The sequence below is a fragment of the Pristiophorus japonicus genome, chromosome 21, assembly GCF_044704955.1.
Source record: "Pristiophorus japonicus isolate sPriJap1 chromosome 21, sPriJap1.hap1, whole genome shotgun sequence".
Lineage (NCBI taxonomy): Eukaryota > Metazoa > Chordata > Chondrichthyes > Pristiophoridae > Pristiophorus > Pristiophorus japonicus.
Genome location: NC_091997.1, coordinates 1,378,368 through 1,397,254, shown reverse-complemented (window position 1 = coordinate 1,397,254; position 18,887 = coordinate 1,378,368). Strand labels below are relative to the sequence as shown.

General features: G+C 43.8%; 1 protein-coding gene across 4 annotated transcripts in view; it reads left to right on the top strand.

The window, feature by feature from the left end:
- The window catches only part of LOC139233761 (oxysterol-binding protein-related protein 6-like), a 105,680-nt gene extending 97,325 nt beyond the window's left edge, over positions 1–8,355 (top strand). For all 4 annotated transcript variants that reach the window (XM_070864242.1, XM_070864239.1, XM_070864240.1 and 1 more), the window contains one exon: positions 169–8,355. In XM_070864242.1, the coding sequence (XP_070720343.1) occupies positions 169–277 (109 nt within the window). In that variant the 3' untranslated portion in view covers positions 278–8,355. The remainder of the gene's footprint in view (positions 1–168) is intronic.
- The last annotated feature ends 10,532 nt before the right edge of the window (positions 8,356–18,887 follow it).

Sequence of the window (18,887 nt, the reverse complement as noted above, 5' to 3'; positions counted from 1 at the left end):
GAGTATCGGCCTCGATTTTGTGCTCAAGTCTCTGGAGTGGGGCTTGTACCCACGATCTTCTGACTCCGTGGCGAGAGAGAGTGCTACCCACTGAGCCACTGCTAACCCCGTCCATGCTGTTGTCCGATGGTAAGTCTAACCTTAATATATTCTATGTCTTCCTTCCAGGAAAACCATTGATACCAGTGGAAAGGAATCCTGGATGAGTAACGGAACTTACTGGGAGCTGAGGAAAGATCCTGGATTCTCAAAGGTGGACAACCCGGTGTTGTGGTGAGAACACGGTCACAGGCTGTGCGACATCGAAGGCCTTTACACCTCTTCCTACTTCCGCCCTATCCCCAGACCCTGCTTCTCAGGGATAACTCTCAGCAGGTGCCTTACGTTTTATATAAGAGAGCACAATTGTGCAGCACACAACTGTCGGAGGCAGTGAACAGTGTACCTGCTGCTAAAAGAATGCCCCCACCCCCTCCGCACTCTAAGGCAAATCAAATGAGCAAGGGAGTAGGGACGTTTCCAGTTATCTCAAAGTGCTTTATTTAGAAATACACTATAAGGTTGCTGCTCTTGCTGCCCATATCACCTGTCTTAATTGTGACGTGTGCATCTGTCCTGTCTTTCCTCCACCAACAGCTTTTGCTTTGAAAGTTCCACACTCCGTGTCCCCTGTAAAATAATCTTGTGATGTTTTACCAAACTGCTTGTTTTATGAATGATTTTAATTTAAAAAAAAAAAAATCCAAAACTTCTTTTTTTTTAAACTATATATTTATTGTTGGTTCTGGAAGGCAAGTTTTCATTTTATAATTTACTTCACTGCTTTTGAAGGTCTGACTGGCTACACGATGCCTTTTATAATGTTACTTGGATTCGACATCCACATTTCATTGGGTAAAAGTTTGGTTTGGAACAGTCTGTGACGCAGCTTCTGGTGGGATGTGGGTAATTCTCCCTGCTCACTACTCAAACTTCCTAGAACTGACAATACAGCTGAATATTTGGGACTGCTATTGCAGCCTGATCTGCCACCCCAGTGGACTGATGATTCGTGAGAGATTGAAACGTTATATTGCACAAGTCAAAAATGAGCATTCACCGCTTTAAGTGTTGCAGCACTGATTTAAAAAATCACTTTTTTTTTTGCCTGAAGGGATTGTTCATTTGCACGAATAAAGACAATGTCTCACTGGAGAGGTCATGTCACTGGAAACTGTCCTGGCTGCACAAAGCACAAAGCGAGTGTTGCAACCTGTACCTATCTATAAAATCCCCGGGAGCAATGAGAATTGCAATAGCAGCATCTTTTCAGGGGGAGCACTGGTTTTCTGCTGTAAAACAGCACTTATTAAAGAGATAATTATTTGAGTTTTTTAAAGATTATTTTCCATGTTTTCAAATACATATTTGCACAGAAAACATAGTTTGAAATTCCTTTTTGAAAGGCAGAATAAGTATTGGGAAGTGAAAAAGGACACTTTTTTAAAAAAAAAACACTGGGTCCTTCCTTTTTTAAATATATCATTACACCAACAACAACTTACTTTTCGTGTGTGATATAGAGCGAGAGAGAGATATCTCGGAGCACATTACAGGGCACTGGTTAATAAGTGGACACTGAGCAAGTGTGAGCGATCAGGAGAGAGTGAAAGCAGTCAAAAGGTGTATGTTTGGGAGGCTTAAGGAGGCAGGAATTCTATCGTGCGTAAAAATGACAGGCATCGGAGGGCTGTCCCATTACAGGCATCGGAGGGCTGTCCCATTACAGGCATCGGAGGGCTGTCCCATTACAGGCATCAGAGGGCTGTCCCATTACATATTAATGCTGCACAGATTGAGCAGTAATGCAAGAGATTCGGTGGCACAGTGACTTCACAACACTCTGACCTTTTACTTCAAGGAACCAAGGATTGAATTACTGCCAGGATGCCCTGATTGGATGGGATCTCTGTGAACCGTAGGAATGTGTTTAGACACAAAATGGCCCCGATTTTATCTCCAGGTGGATTGCCCCGCTCAGGCCTGAGTTAAAATTGCAGTCAGGTCTCAGTGATGTCATTGGACCGCGACATGCACGTGTTTGCTCCGGGCGGGTGTCCTGGCTGCCTGCTCAGGTTAAAATTGCAGATGTTGCAATCCTGGCAGCTTTCGGACAGGGTACGAGCCAGGGCGATTTTAACCCCGCACTCACCGGGTTTCTGCTGAGTGTGTAGGGTTAAAATCGCCCCCAATGAGTTTAGGTGTTCTCCATGCAATGCAATTCCTCGGGATGCTTCAGCACAACACAAGGAAAGGTTACTAAAGTAAATTCCGTACAACACAACGTGGCAATTTCATGGCCTGTAATGTCCCGTCTGCACTATGGAGCTGTACTCCAGGATCGAGTCAGCACCATTTAAGTGGTGCACAGCGCTACTTCATCTTATTCCTGGAGTGAGTTCTGGCTTTTCTTACTCAAACCTGTGCAGTTGTTTGCACCAATTTCATCCCCTGCTCATTTTCTGCCGGTCCCTGCTCCCTGCCCTGCCTACATGGCAGCAACTCACTTGGTTGCAGGCCCAGCAATTTTAAAGATATCCGTGCTGAGCTGTATGGGCGAGTGGAACTTGCAGCCAGCCAGTCTGCCTGCGGCCTGCAGTCAGCGATGACAGCACGGTTACGACTGGTGCTGCACATGACTGTGACCTTTGACACTAGTCGTGTTTTGCCTCCAGAAGAAAGGAAATGGAACCCCTCAAGAAGTGGTGTTTCCATCCTCTGCAGGCACATATAATGTCTCCTGCCTCCACCAGTGCAGCGCTGCTTCTAGAGACACATAAATGAGTATAATCCAGTGTAAATGATATAAAATACTGATGCTTGCCAAATTGTTGCTGTTATATTGTGGAGCCACTTGGAGTGTTGCAACATTCTGCTGTGACTCCGTGATCCAGGATGCCTCCACCCTATTTCATTGCAGGGTGAAATTCAGGGCACCAGTGATCAAGGGGAAACAACCATCCAGGCACAAATATATGTACGTGAAGTTACTGAAGATTCTTGTATCCAGCTTTTAATTTTCCATCGCTGATGTTAGGGAAGGCTGCAGGCCAGCAGAGAACACTAGATGGTCTACAGCTGCCAAAATATATAGCATTGCACAGGATCTAGCATTGGTGGCACTCGAGAGGTCCTTGCTGAAGTTCAGTGGACCCCTGTGAAGAAATTTGCATGTGCTGTCCCTGTCTCTGATTTAACACTGGAGGGCTCTGATGGTGATAATGGAATTCTAGATCAGGACTGCTATAACTGTCACGTTCTCCATGGTGTTATGTAAGGATTGTCACAAGGTTGTAATTCTTGCCTGCAGTATCAAGAGTATTGAATCTTTATGCTGGTTTGAGTAAATTGTATGATCCAGCTCTCTCCCTAGTGGCTTTATGTAGTCAGTAATTGACCCATAAGGACCACCAAGGTCCCAGGTTTAATCTCTGGCCTGTGCTCGGTTAGCTGACCTTCGGCTGGGGGGCGAGGAGGGGGTGGTCTGGTACTAGAATTGGCTCCAGCAACTGTAGGATTAGGGACGGGAAAGTCGGCCCAGGTTCCCACTCCCGAGCACAGTCCATTGACCTCTTGCTGGAAATGCACGTGTGTGGCCATCAAATGAGGACAGGACGGAGCTCAGCTGCTGATGAGTCTGGCAACGCTCCCTGTTGAGGCAGTGATAGCATGAGGACGGGTAGAATGGTAGTTAACCAGCGATAGATGCAGCAACATTTACTGTTCTGAAATGCACTCTTGTGTTACATGACTGAAATACTTCCCAGTATGTCGAATGTTAGGACTTAATATATTGTTAGCATTTACACTTTAATATTTAATATGCGACTTAACTGTCCTTGGAAGCCAGCGCTCATATTTAGAATTATTTATAGAGCAATACGAAGTTTATGCTTTTAACAGTTAACATTTTATTTTTCATGTGGGCGGCTTTTCTCTGGTCTTAAACACTTACAATTCTTTGTGTTTAGTTTAGGCACTTTATAAAAAAAAATTTTTTTTAAATGCCATTAATGTGATAATTTGAGTTTGGGTGTCTGATCATCATCATAGGCAGTCCCTTGGAATCGAGGAAGACTTGCTTACACTTAAAATGAGTCGTTAGGTGGCTGAACAGTCCAATACGAGAGCCACAGTCCCTGTCACAGGTGGGACAGATAGTCGTTGAGAGTAAGGGAGGGTGGGACTGGTTTGCCGCACGCTCCTTCCGCTGCCTGCGTTTGATTTCTGCATGCTCTCGGTGATGAGACTCGAGGTGCTCAGCGCCCTCCCGGTTGAGCTTCTTCCACTTGGGGTGGTCTTTGGCCAGGGACTGAGAGTGCAACATCCCCACTGTCTGATTATAACTTTTTAATAATTCCTACGTTAATAATCTTGAATTGTTTGCTGGAAGAAGGAAAGCTGCCTCACAGCTGGTGAAATTGGCGGACTAGGATTCAAATGATCCTCTGTATCCCCGGGCTTGGGTAAGGGAAGAATTAGGCAGGTGTCCTGTTCCTGATGGCTCTCCCAGACACCACACCGAGCGAACATCGCGCGAGGACAGGGTGTCGGTTCCATTATGACATCACCTCCTGGTAAAATATCCTCGTGATGCTCGCAGTGAAGGACAACCACTTGGGTGGATAACCAGGCCTCCCAGTGCCTGCGGAATCCTATCCCCGGGCGAGTCAGCGCAAGGAGGGGGTGGGAGGTGCTTGGCAGTGGGATGTTAGCAAATTCTCACTGATTTTAAATACAAGTATACCAGACAATTGCAGTGAATAAAGAAAGACTTGGGTTTATATAGCGCCTTTCACGACCACCTGACGTCTCAAAGCGCTTTACAGCCAATGAAGTACTTTTGGAATGTAGTCACTGTTGTAATGTAGGAATAATCTTGGATATCTCTCACCAATTTATTTTTTTAAAACCCAATCATTTCATATCTTCCTACCCGTCCCATGAACAATAATTTGGCACTTGCTGGTCGAACCTGAGCGTCGTAACGATGAATAAAGAAAATTTGTTTTTGCTGCATGTTTACAGCACTTTCTAGTCAGGAGCTGAAAAGAGAAAAAGTTGAGTTATTGGATGAGGAGCTGTGGGGAAGGCTGGGGTGCCTTTGCTCTTGCCCTCTAGGTGAACCAAGATCGCATGAAGATGCAGAGCGGGAAATACAAAAGAAAATAAATCAATAAATGAACATTGGCTGACTTAGAATTTCCTTCTGATTCTGGTTGTGAAGGTTCCTATTTTCTCACTGATTTATCCCAGTTGTAGTTACTTCACTGAACACTTTAGATGTGTTTTGAAACTGTTCTTGGAGTGTGGAAATGTTCATTGCTCACTTTGATCATTTGTTGGCTTCATTGCTGTCTCAACCTTCTAGTGCTGTATAAAGCTGGTATTTATACCTGTGAAATGGGATGTTACTGTCTGCAGGCAGATGGGAGATAACCGTATCAGAACATGTGATCTTATGCTTGTTGTGTTATAATTTACTGAGGTCCAATGATTTGTCAGTTCATCAATTGTTCTCAACATAATAACTCTTGTAATCCATTTTCCAATCACTTTGCTTCCGTAATATTTTGAGACACTAACCCTTTTGTAAACCAGAGCAAGATTTGTTTTAAAACTGCTGAAATCAAATCTGTCCAATGTGTGACTGAGCACAGACCAAAAACATTCATACAATTGAAAGGGATTTAAGGAAACCTCTTGGCGTTGTGAAATAGAGAATGTTAGGTTTTTTTTTCTTAAATTACCAATGTTCAGACGCAGTATTTTTTTTCCCATATAAAAGTTCTGCCTGTTCAAGATCAACTTTCAGTCTGGGAATGGGCTAATTGAGATCATTCACCAGATAGATTTGAATGAAGAAAGTCCATTTGATTTCATTCTTCCAAGTCTACCAGCCTCCTGTTACAGTGTGGGTCTGGATCATCCTTCCAGTAATCCGAATCCAGCTGTGTAAAGAAATACTTCCTACCCTCTATCTTCAAATGTGCTCTTGTCCTACAAATCTGCAAGTATTGATCTGGGTTTACATTCTCCTAATAAGTATCATGGGGTATAAATTCACCCTGGGCGCTAGCGCAGAATGGAAAATAGCAGTTTTGTACTCCGCCCAATTTTTCTTTTCCATTGGCTTAATTCACAGCCACCACGGTTCTGTGATAGTTTGACTGGTCTTGTACGCCTAAGTGGATCAAGGATGGTTCTCTTGTTGAGCTACATCTGCTCACTTGCTCATTATTGCTTAAGGCTTACAAGGCGATGCCCATTTCCTTACTAATGAGCCCGACAGAGCTGCTCAAAGTGAAGCTACACTTGCTACCAAAGAAGGAACAATCTACTGTAATGTCTAAACTTTGAGCTCCTTTGATATCCTGGTCAAAATTAGTCCCTTTTTTAAAAAAAAAAAAAATCCTGTTCGTGGATACATTTTCAAAGCCTGCTTTCACCGTCATGGCATCAGGAATTGTTAAAATCCTACTCTTGTTGCCCTTCTTCTCTATCCAGGTTAGTGCTCACCATCACCACCATTTTACCCCTCCACCCAAAACTGGCAAGTAATGGTTGAAGAGGGGAGGTAGATATATATATGACCACCTTCATATGGTTAGTTCTTTAGGAGTGAAAAATCATACATGAAGCAGATTTGATTTTGGACACTTTCGGGAGGTAATTTGTCTCTGTAGGGCAGTGACTCCATGACCATTGTTCCCGTGCCTTGCTCACCACAGTTGTTACAAACTTTTTCTTTTGGTTCTGTGCCAGAATAAGTTATTTTCCGTGATAACACAAGGTGCATAATATGAAAAGACCTATTGGCTGGTTATACACATTCCAATAAACTGTGTAGAGTTTACACTGCTGTCTAGTCCGATTTGCATTATTTCCAGAGAGAAGTGAATAACTACACACACAGCTCTCTGAAATTTCTTCCTGACCTCCCCGCCCGCTTCATGGTAACGAGGTAAAACTGCAGGACTTCTCTAACCTTACAATCTACGTTTTTCAATGATGGTTGAGTGCATTTCACAGATGACCTATGGTCCCAGCAGGACTGGAACCACAATAGTATTTCATCGCCCATTATCCCTGTTACCACATATTCTCAGTACTTTTAATAAAAGAATCATTATATCATTAGCTACATGCCATGGCTGGGGACAAAGCTGCTTCTATCCTCTAATGTCACTGGGACTGAGACTTGCCAATGTTATCCTGCATCTTGATTCTGTGTTCAGTTACAAAGAAGAGTAGTACATTTTGTGAGATTACTCCTAGTTTGGAGCCTCGGTGTATGGGGAAAATGGAGCTCGGAGCTTAGTGCCTCTGATTCATGGAGCTCTTCATTTTCCAGTGATTAGATTTAAAAGTTGCTGTGCTTTTCCAGCATTATCTGGGGTTTTTTTTATATACAGGAAAACGCAATGAGAAAAGGCCATTTCTTCTACAGACTTTATACCAACTGCTATGTCCTGAGCTGCACCCCAACTTATTTAATATGCTGAAGAACTGTTTCTGCTGAATTTATCTCTACCTGCCCCGTGGTAAAGCCAAATCTCCAGAATATCCATCTAACCGCGCACACATTGAGATCTGTGAAGAGCACACTGACCACGTCCGATCCCCCCCCCCCCCCCCCCCCAACGTCCTTGTACACACACTTTCCAAGTGGGGATCGCTAATAGCCACTGAGGGGCAGCTCTGGCTCCTCTTGTGCTGCCCCCGTCAGCACTGAGAATGGGAACTCACTAATAGAGATCGACTCCCATGTCCCTCCACTCCATCGCACTGTCTTTGGTTCTCCAAAACACTGCACTGCATCATTCGTAAATTGGCCAGCCATTTGCCACTGCAATATAAGTTGTCAGTGCTTCCATCTAAATGAAAGCCCCGTACCCATTTGATGACTTGTAGTATCACCATTATAGTTTTAGGACAGGCACTTTTGTTAATGTAACTAATGCAATATGATGAGATTGCAGGGGGGTGGAAACTGGACTGATCCAGGCATGGAAACAACTAGCAGGGGTCATTTGAAATGTTACAGTAAGTCTGGAGCTTGTGGAAAAGAGATGTTCTGTCATTCTGTCTAAATTGTGAATTTTAGAAAATCTTTGTATAGTTTGGGGAAATAATAATTGAAGCAATATACAAATGGGTATTGTGTAATCAGGGGTTTTGCTTATACCTACTTTGTATTGAAACAAAATGAAACCTCCATATGAGCACAGTCTGACAAGATGTTTAATACATTATTAATACCTTGTACTTGGCACCTTCAGAAAATGTTTATTAAAAACATAATCCTGTCTCAAATTCTTGAGTACTTGTAGTTTTTTTCTTCTTCCACCCCCCCGGGCCGCAAAGATACGAGGCAACCAGGGTCTGTCTGAAGGTGTGTGTGTGTGTGTGTGTTTGGTTATATCTTTCATTTCCCATCACTCAATTTTCTGCCCTAAAGCCATGCATACAAACTCTGGAACGGTTCTCTGGGCACTAGGCACTTCCTGTGCCTTGCTCAAGTGGCCATGCTGCAGCAATGGGTCCAGAAGGTGAGTGGTATTAAGGGAGACTATCACTACAGCTGATTTTGATCGTGTCCTTGCATCCACGTTTTTCTAGCAGGCGTGACTTAGGAACATAGGCCATTCAGCACCTCGAGCCATTAAATTAGATCGTGTATCCTAAATCCATCGACCTGCCTTGGTCCTGTAACTCTTAATACCCTAGCCGATCAATCTCCGTTTTGACCCTCTGCCTCAACAGCTTTTTGGGGGAGAGAATGTCAGACTCCACCATTGGTGGCTGTGCCTTCAGCTGCCAAGGCCCTAATTCTGGAATACTCTCCCTCTCTTTCCTAAAGACACTCCTTAAAGCCTACATCTTTGACCAAGCTTTTGGTTATCTGCCCTAATACCCCCTTGTGTGGCTCAGTGTCCGATTTTGTTAATGCTCCTCTGATGTTTTACTACGTTAAAGGTGCTATACAAATACAAATAATTGTTGCGTCTGAGGTGACAATTGTGTGGTTTCCACCCCCCTCCTGCTCTCCTTCAATCCAAGGAGAACAGGTCAGTTGTGGTACCCTGCTTTCCTCCTCAGCTGAGTCCAGCTAACTTAGCCGTTTCCAATGGAAGTGGTTTTATTGTGGGACAGATTGGGGAATACCAAGTGCAGGTGCAACAAAGTTGTGGCCGCCCTCCTGATACGGGCGCCCCCTGGGGTATTAATGGGGTCATTCTTTCTGAACCTTCAAAAGCTGTGTTCTTGGCTATTTAATTGATGACCTTTCCCCTGCATGTTCTTCCTGAATAGTTCATAGAAACATAGAAAATAGGTGCAGGAGCAGGCCATTCGGCCCTTCGAGCCTGCACCGCCATTCAATGAGTTCATGGCTGAACATGCAACTTCAGTACCCCATTCCTGCTTTCTCGCCATACCCCTTGATCCCCCTAGTAGTAAGGACTACATCTAAAACCTTTTTGAATATATTTAGTGAATTGGCCTCAACAAATTTCTGTGGTAGAGAATTCCACAGGTTCACCACTCTCTGGGTGAAGATGTTTCTCCTCATCTCGGTCCTAAATGGCTTACCCCTTATCCTTAGACTGTGACCCCTGGTTCTGGACTTCCCCAACATTGGGAACATTCTTCCTGCATCTAACCTGTCTAAACCCGTCAGAATTTTAAAAGTTTCTGAGATCCCCTCTCAGTCTTCTGAACTCCAGTGAATACAAGCCCACTTGATCCAGTCTTTCTTGATATGTCAGTCCCGCCATCCCGGGAATCAGTCTGGTGAACCTTCGCTGCACTCCCTCAATAGCAAGAATGTCCTTCCTCAAGTTAGGAGACCAAAACTGTACACAATACTCCAGGTGTGGCCTCACCAAGGCCCTGTACAATTGTTGTAACATCTCCCTGCCCCTGTACTCAAATCCCCTCGCTATGAAGGCCAATATGCCATTTGCTTTCTTAACTGCCTGCTGTACCTGCATGCCAACCTTCAATGACTGATGTACCATGACACCCAGGTCTTGTTGCACCTCCCCTTTTCCTAATCTGTCACCATTCAGATAATAGTCTGTCTCTCTGTTTTTACCACCAAAGTAGATAACCTCACATTTATCCACATTATACTTCATCTGCCATGCATTTGCCCACTCGCCTAACCTATCCAAGTCACTCTGCAGCCTCATAGCATCCTCCTCGCAGCTCACACTGCCACCCAACTTAGTGTCATCTGCAAATTTGGAGATACTACATTTAATCCCCTCATCTAAATCATTAATGTACAATGTAAACAGCTGGGGCCCCAGCACAGAACCTTGCGGTACCCCACTAGTCACTGCCTGCCATTCTGAAAAGTCCCCATTTACTCCTACTCTTTGCTTCCTGTCTGACAACCAGTTCTCAATCCATGTCAGCACACTACCCCCAATCCCATGTGCTTTAACTTTGCACATTAATCTCTTGTGTGGGACCTTGTCAAAAGCCTTCTGAAAGTCCAAATACACCACATCAACTGGTTCTCCCTTGTCCACTCTACTCGAAACATCCTCAAAAAATTCCAGAAGATTTGTCCAGCATGATTTCCCTTTCACAAATCCATGCTGACTTGGACCTATCATGTCACCTCTTTCCAAATGCGCTGCTATGACATCCTTAATAATTGATTCCATCATTTTACCCACTACCGATGTCAGGGTGACCGGTCTATAATTCCCTGTTTTCTCTTTCCCTCCTTTTTTAAAATGTGGGGTTACATTGGCTACCCTCCACTCTATAGGAACTGATCCAGAGTCTATGGAATGTTGGAAAATGACTCAATGCATCCGCTATTTCGAAGGCCACCTCCTTAAGTACTCTGGGATGCAGTCCATCAGGCCCTGGGGATTTATCCGCCTTCAATCCCATCGTTAGTAAACTGGTATAATCTTGGTGTGCATGGGAGGAAGTGGGATGGGGAGTCGTTCCATCAGCTACCCAGCAACACTGCCAGGATTTTCTGCAGGAAGTGATGTCGGTCGTATAATACTCCCACTCAAATAAGGATAAGCATATGAGAAGATTGAAATGATAGGACGACATATTACCTAGAATTACATTGTATTTACAGCACATTCAGCCCAAGCCGTCCAGGGCAGTGTTTATGCTCCACACGAGCTACCTCCCATCTTTATCTCGACCTATCATATCCTTCTATTCTTTTCTCCCTCATGTATTTATCAAGCTTCTCATTAAAGGCCTCAGCTATTCAGCTCAACTACTCCAGGTGCTAGCAAGCTCTACATTCTAACCTGAGTAAAGAAGTTTCTCCTGAATTCCTTACTGAATTTAATCATGAGTATCTTATATTTATGACTCCAAGTTTTGGACTCCTTGCAAGTGGCAACATCTGCTCTACATCTAACCTATCAAACACCTTCATACGTCAGCACACAGCTCTAGAGAAAAGAACCCCAGTATGTTCAGTCATTCTGAAAACTTGTAACCCTTCCGTTCTGCTATCATCCTTGTAAATCTTTTTTGCACCATCCACAGTGCCTCAATGGCTTTTTTGTAATATGGAGAGCAGAACTGTACACAGTGGTATTTCCTGTCATTTACTTCAAGCAACGCATTGCAAAGAATGATGTTCCTGGTGTCCAATGTAACTGCCATGGTGGGGGGTAACTTTTAATAATCAATATACCTCAGTCAATGCAGCAACAGCCCTGCCATCCTCTGTGGAGTAGTTGTGAACTCATCCCTTTTGATGTGGAAGCAAGTCATCCTTGTTCGAGGGAGCCATGATGATGAGTTTGTTTAGTAAATCTTTTTCTGAAGTCGGATGATGTGGTTACTTTTTAACAGTAGATGGCGCTGCAGGTTTACACAAACCAATTTAAACACTGGGACTGTGTTGCAAGTCTCATAATTCATGCATATTGTGGGTTTTTTTACACTTCCATTAATTTAATGCCCAAAACAATCTAATGCTTTGATGCTGTTAATTAAGAGACATTATAAAGCATCAAACAAGTGTGAGCTTCAAAAACTGACCAGTACCTTCATGTTAAGGATCTGATTTTTAAAGGGACTACTGATGATGAAACTCATTTGTTCCATATAATGAGACCCCAGTACCTCAACAACAGCTTGCATTTATATAGCACCTTGAATGTAGTAAAACGGTCCTGTGGTGCTTCACAGGACTGTTATCACAAAACATTTGACACCGAGCCACACACAGCGATGTTGGGACAGGTGACCAAAAGCATAGTCAAAGAAGTAGGTTTTAAGGAGCCACTTGGAGGAGGAGAAAGGTTGGGAGAATTCCAGAATGAACCAACCCCTCATTTAGTAGAGTATTCATCTGCATAAAGTAACCTAACTTTACCAGAATATCTGCTAGTTCAGCACAAGGTTTTATTTCACCCATAAAAGTAGGTGTCTTATCCTTTCTGGAACAGTTTGCTTTGTATAACTTTCTGAAATGGTGTGAAGATGACCTTTAAAGATAAGTTCTGCTTTTCTAAATGTATTTTACTTGTGAAATGTACTGATTGAGACTGATCAGATCTCCACCTGTAGATTCCCATCAAGAAGCTGTTAATTCGCAACAGGGACTCTTCGTGGAGAGCTCAGTTGCCTAGAAGCACACAGTATGGAAAGTCTTTGCATGGTTTGAAAGCTGGAGATTAACTGGTGGCATTGATATACAGCTTTAAATACAGCAGAAAACCCAGGTACACAGCAAGAACAGAACATTAAAAACATAAGAAATAGGAGCAGGAGTAGGCAATTTGGCCATTCAATAAGATAATGGCTGATCTGATCTTGGCCTCAACTCCACTTCCCCGCCCGCTCCCCAGAACCCTTGGCTCCCTTATCTTTCAGAAATCTGTCTATCTCCATCTTTAATATATTCAACGATCCCCTCCACAGCTTTCTGGGGTAGAGAATTCCAAAGAATCATGACCCGCTGAGAGAAGAAATTCCTCATCTCCATTTTAAATGGGTGACCCCTTATTCTGAAACTATGCCCCCTAGTTCTAGATTCCCCCACGAGGGGAAATATCCTTTGCATCTAACCTGTCAAGCCCCCTCAGAATCTTATACATTTCAAGCCCTGGTATAAAGTGATGTGAACCTGTGATCAGCTTGAAAACCTCCACTTCTGTGACCTTAGCATCATTCTTCACCTATTAACGTCTTGGGCTTCTCTGATCCTCTACATCTCCATTGCTAAAGCTGCCTCTTGCATGCCCGAAGAACAGTTCTCAACTGTCTATAAAGCCCAAGAATATTGACCATCAGATTTCCTACATTACAACAGTGAGGTTACTTCAAGCAGTACTTCATTGGCTGTGAAGATCTTTGGGATGACCTGAGGTAGTGAAAGGTACAATATAAATGCAAGTCTTTTAATTTTAAGTATTCACAAATTGGTCCCATATCAGGACCAGCACTGCTCGCTCCTTTGAGTGTCAGCCATGGCTCTGGGTAGCACATTCGCCTCTGAGTCAGAAGGTTGTGGGTTACTCGAGCACATAAATCTAGACTGACACTCCAGTGCAGTGCTGAGGGAGTGCTGCACTGTCAGAGGTGCCGTCTTTCAGATGAGATGTAAAACCGAGGCCCCGTCTGCTCTCTCAGGTAGAAGATCCCAGGGCACTATTTCTTTCTTTTCTCTCGCTCCTTTTCTCTTTTCCTCCCATTTACTCTTTCACGTGACCTCAAAATGGTGGAATGCTTTAAGTCTTTCCTTCCCCTTTCAATCTAATTTATAAAATACAAATGTGGGCCATTCAAAATGCTCCATTGACATTTAGAATTAATCTCCTTTTGTACTATCTTAAAAATATACGTTTGGTATTTTAATTAAAATCTGAAGTAAATCAACAGTCAAGTGCAGAAAAAGGTTTATTTTTCTGAGAAGCTGACTTGTTGAAATAAAGAATATTGAGGAAATGCCTACTCAATGACGAACATAAAAATTGGAAGATTCTGATAATTAGTGCTTTGATTTTTGTTAATTAATTGGTTTTAACTTTGATTTTTATTTGAAAGGTTCCAGGGATGAAGGATTAGTTATGTGGATGGACTGGAAAAGCTGGGTTTTTTCTCACAGTAGTGAAGGCTAAGAGGAGATTTGATAGAGATGTTTAAAATCATTTAGGGTTTCGATAGTGTAAATAAATTGAAATTGCATCCAATGGCTGAAGGGTCGATAACCAGAGGGCACAGATTTAAGGTGATTGGCCAAAGAAGCAGAGGAAAAGTTTCTTACGCAACAAGTGGTAAAGATTTGGAATGCACCGCCTGATAGATTGAATAGAATCATAAAAAGTTACAGCACGGAAGAAGGCCATTTCGGCCCATCATGTCCGCACCAGCCGATCAAGAGCTATCCAGTCTAATCACACTTTCCAGCTCTCGGTCCGTAGCCCTGTAGGTTACAGCACTTCAAGCGCACATCCAAGTACTTTTTAAATGTGGTGAGGGTTTCTGCCTCTACCACCCTTTCAGGCAGTGAGTTCCAGACCCCCACCACCCTCTGGGTAAAGATATTTCCCCTCATATCTCCTCTATACCTCCCCCCAATTACTTTAAATCTATGCCCCCTGGTTGTTGACCCCTCTGCCAAGGGAAACAGGTCCTTCCTATCCACTCTATCCATGCCCCTCAATTTTATACACCTCAATCAGATCTCCCTGTTCCAAAGAAAACAGACCCAGTGTCTCCAATCTTTCCTCATAGCCACAATTCTCCAGTCCAGGCAACATTCTTGTAAATCTCCTCTGCAGCCTTTCAAGTGCAATCACATCTTTCCTGTAATGTGGTGACCAGAACTGCACACAGTACTTCAGCTGCGGCCTAACCAGTGTTTTATACAGGTCAAGCATAACCCCCTTGCTCTTGTATTCCATGCCTCAACTAATAACGGTAAGTATTCCATATGCCGCCTTAATTACCCTATCCGCCTGGCCTGCCACCTTCAGGGATCTGCGGATCTGCACTCCAAGGTCCCTCTGTTCCTCTACACTTTTCAGTGTTGTACCATTTAATGTGTATTCCCTTGCCTTGTTAGACCTCCCCAAATGCATTACCTCACACTTATCCAAATTGAATTCCATTTGCCATTGTTCCGCCCACCTCACCAGTACATTGATATCTTCCTGCAGTCAGCAGCTTTCGTCTTCATTATCAACCACACGGCCTATTTTAGTGACATCTGCAAACTTCTTAATCATACCAACGTTCAAATCTAGATCATTGATATATACCACAAAAAGCAAGGGACTCAGTACTGAGCCCTGCGGGACCCCACTGGATACAGCCTTCCAGTCACAAATTTTTTGAGGATGTTTCCAGTAGAGTGGACAAGGGAGAACCAGTTGATGTGGTATATTTGGACTTTCAGAAGGCTTTCGACAAGGTCCCACACAAGAGATTAATGTGCAAAGTTAAAGCACATGGGATTGGGGGTAGTGTGCTGACATGGATTGAGAACTGGTTGTCAGACAGGAAACAAAGAGTAGGAGTAAATGGGGACTTTTCAGAATGGCAGGCAGTGACTAGTGGGGTACCGCAAGGTTCTGTGCTGGGGCCCCAGCTGTTTACACTGTACATTAATGATTTAGACGAGGGGATTAAATGTAGTATCTCCAAATTTGCGGATGACACTAAGTTGGGTGGCAGTGTGAGCTGCGAGGAGGATGCTATGAGGCTGCAGAGCGACTTGGATAGGTTAGGTGAGTGGGCAAATGCATGGCAGATGAAGTATAATGTGGATAAATGTGAGGTTATCCACTTTGGTGGTAAAAACAGAGAGACAGACTATTATCTGAATGGTGACAGATTAGGAAAAGGGGAGGTGCAAAGAGACCTGGGTGTCATGGTACATCAGTCATTGAAGGTTGGCATGCAGGTACAGCAGGCGGTTAAGAAAGCAAATGGCATGTTGGCCTTCATAGCGAGGGGATTTGAGTACAAGGGCAGGGAGGTGTTGCTACAATTGTACAGGGCCTTGGTGAGGCCACACCTGGAGTATTGTGTACAGTTTTGGTCTCCTAACCTGAGGAAGGACATTCTTGCTATTGAGGGAGTGCAGCGAAGGTTCACCAGACTGATTCCCGGGATGTCGGGACTGACCTATCAAGAAAGACTGGATCGACTGGGCTTGTATTCACTGGAGTTCAGAAGAGTGAGAGGGGACCTCATAGAAACGTTTAAAATTCTGATGGGGTTAGACAGGTTAGATGCAGGAAGAATGTTCCCAATGTTGGGGAAGTCCAAAACCAGGGGACACAGTCTAAGGATAAGGGGGAAGCCATTTAGGACCGAGATGAGGAGGAATTTCTTCACCCAGAGAGTGGTGAACCTGTGGAATTCTCTACCACAGAAAGTTGTTGAGGCCAATTCACTAAATATATTCAAAAAGGAGTTAGATGAAGTCCTTACTACTAGGGGAATCAAGGGGTATGGTGAGAAAGCAGGAATGGGGTACTGAAGTTGCATGTTCAGCCATGAACTCATTGAATGGCGGTGCAGGCTAGAAGGGCCGAATGGCCTACTCCTGCACCTATTTTCTATGTTTCTGTTTCTAAAAACACCCATCAACCATTACCTTTTTCCTTCTGCCTGAGCCAATTTTGGATTCAACTTGACACTTTGCCCTGGACCTTATAGGTTTTTACTTTAGTGACCAGTCAGCCATGTGGGACCTTATCAAAAGCTTTACTAAAATCCATATACACTACATTGCACTGCCCACATCGACCGTCCTGGTTACCTCCTCGAAAAATTCAATCAGGTTAGTCAGACACGACCTTCCCTAACAAATCTATGCTGACTGTCCTTGATTAATCCGTGTCTTTCCAAATGAGGATTTATCCTGTCCCTCGGGAATTTTTCCAATAATTTTCCCACCACTGAGGTTAGGCTGACTGGCCTGTAATTACATGGTCTATTCCTTTCTCCCTTTTTAAACAAAGGTACCACATTAGTTGTCTGCCAGTCCTCTGGCACCACATCTGTAGCCAAAGGAGACAAGAAAATGATGGTTAGAGCCTCTGCTATTTCCTCTTTTGCTTCTCAACAGCCTGGGATACATTTAATCTGGGCCTGGGGATTTATCCACTTTCAAAGCTGCTAAACCCCTTAATACTTCCTCTCTCACTGTTTATCTCGTCTAATATTTCACACTCCTCTTCCCTCATTGAAAAGTCTGCATCGCCCATCTCATGAAAACAGATGCAAAAGTATTCAATAAGAATCGTACCCACGTCTTCTGCCTCCACACAGACATTCCCTTTATGGTCTCTAATAGGCCCCACTCTTTCTCTAGTTATCCTTTTGCTCTTCATGTATTTATAAAACATCTTTGGGTTTTCCCTGATTTTACTTGCCAACATTCTTTCATGCTCTTTGCTTTCCTGATTTTTTAAAATTTGCACCCTGCACTTTTTATACTCCCGAGTTTCTGCAGTATTGAGTTCTCGGTATCTCAAGCTTCCCTTTCTCTATCTTACCCTGCATGTCCCTTGATATCCAGGGGGCTCTGGATTTGTTAGCCCCACCCTTTTTCTTAAGGGAACATATTTGCTCTTCACCCTCAGGATCTTGTACTTGAACGCTGACACTGATTTACCATCACGTAGCCATTTCCAGTCCACTTTGGCCAAATCCCATCTCAGCAAAATTGGCTTCACCTCAATTTAGAACTTTTTTCCCCCTAGTCTACCTGTGTCCTTTCCCATAACTACACTAAATCTCACTAAATTATGATCACTAGCACCAAAATGCTCTCCCACTGGCACCCCTTCCACATTCCCCAAAACCAAGTCCCTTGTTGGGCTTGTTACGTACTGGCTAAAGTCATCCTCAATGCATTTTACAAATTCTGCACCTCTACCATTCACAATATTTTTTTTCCCCAGTTATTAAAGTAGTTCAAATCCCCCACTATTACAGCTCTATAGTTTTTGCACTTTACAGCAATTTGCCCACATATTTGTTCTGTCTCCCTCTTCCTGTTTGGGGGTCTCCCAGTAGTGTGATCGCCCCTTTTTTGTTCTTCAATTCAACCTATATGGCCTCGTTTGATGACCTCTCTAACATATCAACCCTTCTCACAGCTGTAATTGTTTCTTTAATACTGTGACCCCCTCCCCCTCTCTATCCCATCTGAAAACCCTGTAACTAGGAATAGTAGCTTTCAAAAGTGAATTGGATAAATACTTGACGGAGAAACATTTGAAGGGGAATGGAGGCACAGGGGAATAACTGGATTGCTCTTAAGAGCCGGCGCAGACTCAATGGGCTGAATGGCCTCCTCCTGTGCTGTACCACTCTATTGTACTATCCCTTTAAATGTGTGATTCATCAGGGTGAAAAGGAGAGACATTCTCCTGTATCTTGTGGCTAATACAGTAAGCAGGCCCTACTCTTTGCACTGCCCCAGTGCTAGTGGCTCAGATTGCCACCTCAGTATGGAGGGAGTAATGTGGGCCAATTGTGTAGGGGCATGCAAAGAGGACTTGGCTGGTGCATTAGGGTAGGTGTGGGCAGGGAGAAGGGGAGAGAATACAAGTCGGGATACGATGGGGCCAGAATGCATTTCAAGGGAAAAAGGACAGAATGCATAGCAAGGAGAGGGGCATGAGCATGGTGTGGGGAGAGGACCGCAGTACCAGTATTAAGAGGGATGGAGGCGAGGAGGTAGAATGCATGGGAAGGGGGAGGGAATGGCATCTAGAGGAAATTGATGGCAATAAAGTGAAGATAAATGGATTGTGATAGAAAGGACAGGGAGACAGGAGCTGGCGACAGTGCTTTGAAGAAGGTAGAGAAACTGAGAAGGC